The sequence below is a fragment of the Notolepis coatsorum genome (assembly GCF_963971535.1).
Source record: "Notolepis coatsorum genome assembly, chromosome: 2".
NCBI lineage: Eukaryota > Metazoa > Chordata > Actinopteri > Aulopiformes > Paralepididae > Notolepis > Notolepis coatsorum.
In genome coordinates, this window is record NC_140166.1 from 141,157,560 (window position 1) to 141,163,791 (window position 6,232).

Sequence of the window (6,232 nt, forward strand, 5' to 3'; positions counted from 1 at the left end):
AAAGGGTATAGGCAATTATAAGCCTTGGCTTCAGCCTACACCTTTTCGGTCATTTTATTAAGTTCTACTACTACTATGCTTTGTAAAAGAAGACAGAAATAAAATCATTCATTCATTCAATCATTATTGTATATTTAGGGCTGTTTCTGTTGACTTAAGAGAAAGAGATTTACCACAGGTGCTGAGAAGTGCGACAGTAAGGTTTTCCTCTGTTGGGGAATCTTGTAGTTCTGGTACAACATGATCCCATGCTGTGGAGAAAACATGGACACATCAGTCAATCAGAACACAGACCCATCACATTGTGGATTAATCATGTATCACATTCCTGAATCGTTTTTTTTAACCCTTTCACTACCACACTGAAGGTTAACCCTTTCACTACCATACTACATAAGGTTAACCCTTTCACTACCACGCTACAGATGGTTAACCTTTCACTATCACACTATATAAGGTTAACCTTTCACTACCAGAAGGTTAACCCTTTCAATACCACACTGCAGACGGTTAACCCTTTCACTACAACACTACATACGGTTAACCCTTTCACTACCACACTATAGATGGTTAACATTTCACTACCACACTACAGAAGGTTAACCCTTTCACTACCACACTACAGAAGGTTAACCTTTCACTACCACAATAAAGAAGGTTAACCCTTTCACTACCACACTACAGAATGTTAACCTTTCACTACCACACTACAGAAGGTTAACCGTTCACTACCACACTACAGAAGGTTAACCTTTCACTACCACACTACAGACGGTTAACCCTTTCACTACCACACTACAGAAGGTTAACCCTTTCACTACCACACTACAGAAGGTTAACCCTTTCACTATCACACTACAGCCGGTTAGCCCTTTCACTGCCACACTACATAAGGTTAACCTTTCACAACCACACTACAGAAGGTTAACCCTTTCACTACCGCACTACAGAAGGTTAACCTTTCACTACAACACTACAGAAGGTTAACCCTTTCACTACCACACTACAGAAGGTTAACCCGTTCACTACCACACTACAGCAGGTTAACCCGTTCACTACCACACTACAGGTTAACCTTTCACTACCACACTACAGAAGGTTAACCCTTTCACTACCACACTACAGGAGGTTAACCCTTTCACTACCACACTACAGAAGGTTAACCCTTCACTACCACACTACAGACGGTTAACCGGTTAACTACAGAAGCTTGTGATTCCTTCTGTAGTGTGTAGTGAAAGGGTTAACCTTCTGTAGTGTGGTTCCCAGCCTTCGGGCCGGACAGTGAAGTTACTCTTGCCTCGGGACAGAGACTAATTAAAAGTGTCTCATGGGCGTTGTCCCAGCGGGAACGGCAGCGCCCCCACTTTTGTGTCCCGACTAGGGCTGTCGCATGATTCTCGCTCAAAGATTCTCTCACACGATTCTTATTTTTTCAATCAAATCATTTATTGCACTTTTTCTTACAGACAACATAACATCTTTTTTTTTTTGATCCACTTTTTCTCCCATTTTTCTATATTTTCTCCCATCCCAATTTCGTATCATCCAATTCAACCCTCCCCTGTCACGAACGCTGTTTCTTGCCTCCCACAAGCCGGCTGCAATGTGGACTAAGTCATACATAGCACAAGTCCCCTCCGGTACTTGAGGTAACAGCAGTCGCATCTTTTCACCTGCGCAGCTTGATCTCTCAGTGTCGAGGAGTAACGCGTGGGAGGCTCACGCTGCCCCCGACACTTCCTGATTCTACTGCGCAGGCGCACCAACCGACTTGTAGGAGTCGCTTGTTCACAACGTTCGATCCCCACCCTTCAGTTTTCCCTCCCCGTAATACGGCCAATGTGTATTACTGCGGACGACCAGCTAAACTGAAAACAATGTGGAGAGCTGGATTCGAACACGCGAATCCTAGCGTCTCCACACTGGTGGCGAGTGCCTTGCCCACTACACCACCTAGCCGCCAGACAACATAACATCTATCAAAGTGCTTGACTTAAACTTAAACATAACATATGAAAGTGCTTGTGACATACAAAATTAAATAACTCAAGTCAGAATGGTCATCATTTTAAAAAGTTAAGTACATTTTTTTATTTATAATTTTCTTTTTTAATAAAAGTAAATCGTCATAATTTAGAAAGAGATTGCATAGGTCTATGAATCGAGATCCCGTTTTTTTCATTATTAATCGTGCAGGCCTAGTCCCAACCCCCTGGTTTAACCCTTTCACCGCCACACTACCAAACGGTTAACCCTTTCACTGCGACAATACACAGAAGGTTAACCCTTTCGCTGCCACACGACAGCGGGTTAACCCTTTCACTGCCGCACTACAGAAGGTTAACCCTTTACTATCACACTACCGACGGGTAACCGTCGGTAGTGTGATAGTAAAGGGTTAACCCTCTGTACTGCGGCAGTGAAAGGGTTTTAAGAGATGCTGGTCTAGTCCTTTCCGACCACGCTCCAGCGACCACCAGAGAACCCCGTTAACAAGGATGACGTAGTCAGGACACAACGCAACGCCACACAGAGACACAAGGAGCAATGGGAGAGAATCAGAAAATCATCTCTACAGTGGAGTTGTGTCCAAAACACCCTTTGTTCGTCGCTTAATTAACGTCTGCATGGATGATTACTTTTGTTGTTGTTGTTTTGTTTTGTGTTCAGACCGCTTGCGTTCTTTGTGTGAAAAAAGAAACCATCCCAGAAAGAATGCACCCCTGTGGCTATTCCCTGGGCTCAAGATCACCATGGCGATAGTAAACAGATCACCATGGCGATAGTAAACACATGAGATCTGGTGCTTGATGCAAACAGCTTTACATATCAATGCATACGTTGTTAACCCCCCCCCCCCACTGGGAATCTAACCCCCAACCCTTCCCACTAGGCTGTACAGGAACACTGGGAATCTAACACCCAACCCCCCTTCCCACTGGGCTGTACAGGAACACTGGGAATCTAACCCCCAACCCTTCCCATTGTTTGCTTGTTTGTTTGATTTAGATCCTTATCTTTTCCACAGCAGCGGCTGTTCTTCCTGGGGTCCAATAATTTACATAATAATTAATAATAATAATTCATAATAATAATAATTATAATAATTTACATGGTGATGCCACAGAAATATACATTCACACAAATCAAAACTAGAGATGTCCGATATTATCTGCCGATATTGGCATTAAAATGTAATATATCGGAAATGATCGGTATCGGTTTAAAAAAACTATTATAATAATAATAATTTGTAATTGTATTTAACCTTTATTTACCCAGGCAAGCAAGTAAGAACAAATTATTATATACAAAAGCAGGGGAGGGAAGGGGGGGCTACAAAAACAAGGTTATGCACGTGCATACAAGTAAATCAAATAAAAAATTACAGTAGCAATAGTATACAATAGTAAGTACAATTACAATAAATAAGGGAGAGAGAAGTAAAGAGAGGGAAAAAGAGAAAGGGAGAGTGAGAACCAGAGGGAGAGAGAGATGAAAAGGGGAGATGCACAGGAGATCATGTTTACATTTAGAATGCCTTGTTGAATGCATCCAGTGAAATTAAGAGAAACCGAAAGAGCGGCGTCCTGTTGGGATGTAGGGGAGCGACGGGGAGTGTAGGGGAGCGACAGGGAGCGTAGGGGAGCGACAGGAGGGAGCGTAGGGGAGCGACAGGGAGCGTAGGGGAGCGACAGGGAGCGGCGGGGAGCGTAGGGGAGCGACGGGGAGCGTAGGGGAGCGTAGGGGAGTGACGGGGAGCGTAGGGGAGCGTAGGGGAGCGTAGGGGAGTGACGGGGAGCATAGGGGAGCGTATGGGAGCAACAGGGAGCATAGGGGAGTGACAGGGAGCGAAGGGGAGCAACAGGGAGCATAGGGGAGCAAGGGGGAGTGACAGGGAGCGTAGGGGAGTGACGGGGAGCATAGGGGAGTGACAGGGAGCGAAGGGGAGCAACAGGGAGCGTAGGGGAGCGACGGGGAGCGTAGGGGAGCGAGGGGGAGCGTAGGGGAGCGACGGGGAGCAACAGGGAGCGACGGGGAGCGACAGGGAGCGACGGGGAGCGACAGGGAGCAACAGGGAGCGTAGGGGAGTGACGGGGAGCGACGGGGAGCGACAGGGAGCGACAGGGAGCGTAGGGGAGTGATGGGGAGCGACGGGGAGCGTAGGGGAGCGTAGGGGAGTGACGGGGAGTGACGGGGAGCGTAGGGGAGTGACGGGGAGCGTAGGGGAGCGACGGGGAGCGTAGGGGAGTGACGGGGAGTGACAGGCAGCGACGGGGAGCGACAGGGAGCGACAGGGAGCGTAGGGGAGCAACAGGGAGCATAGGGGAGCAACAGGGAGCGTAGGGGAGCGACAGGGAGCGACGGGGAGCGTAGGGGAGCGACGGGGAGCGACGGGGAGCGACGGGGAGCGACAGGGAGCGTAGGGGAGTGACGGGGAGCGACGGGGAGCGACAGGGAGCGTAGGGGAGCAACAGGGAGCGTAGGGGAGCGACGGGGAGCGAGGGGGAGCGTAGGGGAGCGACGGGGAGCAACAGGGAGCGACGGGGAGCGACAGGGAGCGACGGGGAGCGACAGGGAGCAACAGGGAGCGTAGGGGAGTGACGGGGAGCGACGGGGAGCGACAGGGAGCGACAGGGAGCGTAGGGGAGCGTAGGGGAGTGATGGGGAGCGACGGGGAGCGTAGGGGAGCGTAGGGGAGTGACGGGGAGTGACGGGGAGCGTAGGGGAGTGACGGGGAGCGTAGGGGAGCGACGGGGAGCGTAGGGGAGTGACGGGGAGTGACAGGCAGCGACGGGGAGCGACAGGGAGCGACAGGGAGCGTAGGGGAGCAACAGGGAGCATAGGGGAGCAACAGGGAGCGTAGGGGAGCGACAGGGAGCGACGGGGAGCGTAGGGGAGCGACGGGGAGTGACGGGGAGCGACGGGGAGCGACAGGGAGCGTAGGGGAGTGACGGGGAGCGTAGAGGAGTGACGGGGAGCGACGGGGAGCGACAGGGAGCGTAGGGGAGCAACAGGGAGCGTAGGGGAGTGACGGGGAGCGACGGGGATCGACAGGGAGCGACGGGGAGCGACAGGGAGCGACAGGGAGCGACAGGGAGCGTAGGGGAGTGACGGGGAGCGACGGGGAGCGACAGGGAGCAACAGGGAGCGACGGGGAGCGACAGGGAGCGTCATGGAGCGACAGGGAGCGACGGGGAGCGACAGGGAGCATAGGGGAGCAACAGGGAGCGACAGGGAGCGACAGGGAGCGACGGGGAGCGACAGGGAGCGTAGGGGAGCGACAGGGAGCGACGGGGAGCGACAGGGAGCGACAGGGAGCGTAGGGGAGCGACAGGGAGCGTAGGGGAGTGACGGGGAGCGACAGGGAGCGACGGGGAGCGACAGGGAGCGACAGGGAGCGTAGGGGAGCGACAGGGAGCGTAGGGGAGTGACAGGGAGCGTAGGGGAGCGACGGGGAGCGTAGGGGAGCGACATGGAGCGTAGGGGAGCGACAGGGAGCGGCGGGGAGCGACAGGGAGCGGCGGGGAGCGACAGGGAGCGGCGGGGAGCGACAGGGAGCGTAGGGGAGTGACAGGGAGCGAAGGGGAGCAACAGGGAGCATAGGGGAGCGTAGGGGAGTGACAGGGAGCGTAGGGGAGCGACGGGGAGCGTAGGGGAGCGTAGGGGAGTGACAGGGAGCGTAGGGGAGCGACGGGGAGCGTAGGGGAGCGACGAGGAGCGGAGGGGAGCGGAGGGGAGCGTAGGGGAGCGTAGGGGAGCGACGAGGAGCGGAGGGGAGCGGAGGGGAACGAGGGGGAGTGGCAGGGAGCGGAGGGGAGCCTAGGGGAGCGGAGGGGAGCGAGGGGGAGTGGCAGGGAGCGGAGGGGAGCGGAGGGGAGCGAGGGCGGTACCTTGAAGAGTCTGAAGGCGGTGGTCCAGCACGTCCTGCTCTGCTCGTCCTCAGAGCACAGCATCCGCAGCTCCTTCAGCTCCGTGCGGCATTTGTTGGGCTGTCAATCAACACACAACACACACATCGGCCAATCAGAACCGGCGGGGGGGGGGGGGGGGGAAACATCCCTTTAACCCTTTCACTACCACACTACAGAAGGTTAACCCTTTCACTAACTCACTACAGCAGGTTAACCCTTTCACTACCACACTACAGAAGGTTAACCTTTCACTACCACACTACAGAAGGTTAACCCTTTCACTAACACACTACAGACGGTTAACCCTTTCGCGG

At 53.4% G+C, this 6,232-nt stretch overlaps 1 protein-coding gene across 1 annotated transcript in view; it reads right to left on the minus strand.

Annotated features, from left to right (window-relative positions):
- The window catches only part of grb10b (growth factor receptor-bound protein 10b), a gene marked incomplete at both ends in the record, with an annotated part of 107,942 nt that overhangs the window by 15,610 nt on the left and 86,100 nt on the right, over positions 1-6,232 (minus strand). The window contains 2 exons of the mRNA XM_084308327.1: positions 174-251; positions 5,898-5,996. Coding sequence (XP_084164453.1) covers positions 174-251; positions 5,898-5,996 — 177 coding nt within the window. The remainder of the gene's footprint in view (positions 1-173; positions 252-5,897; positions 5,997-6,232) is intronic.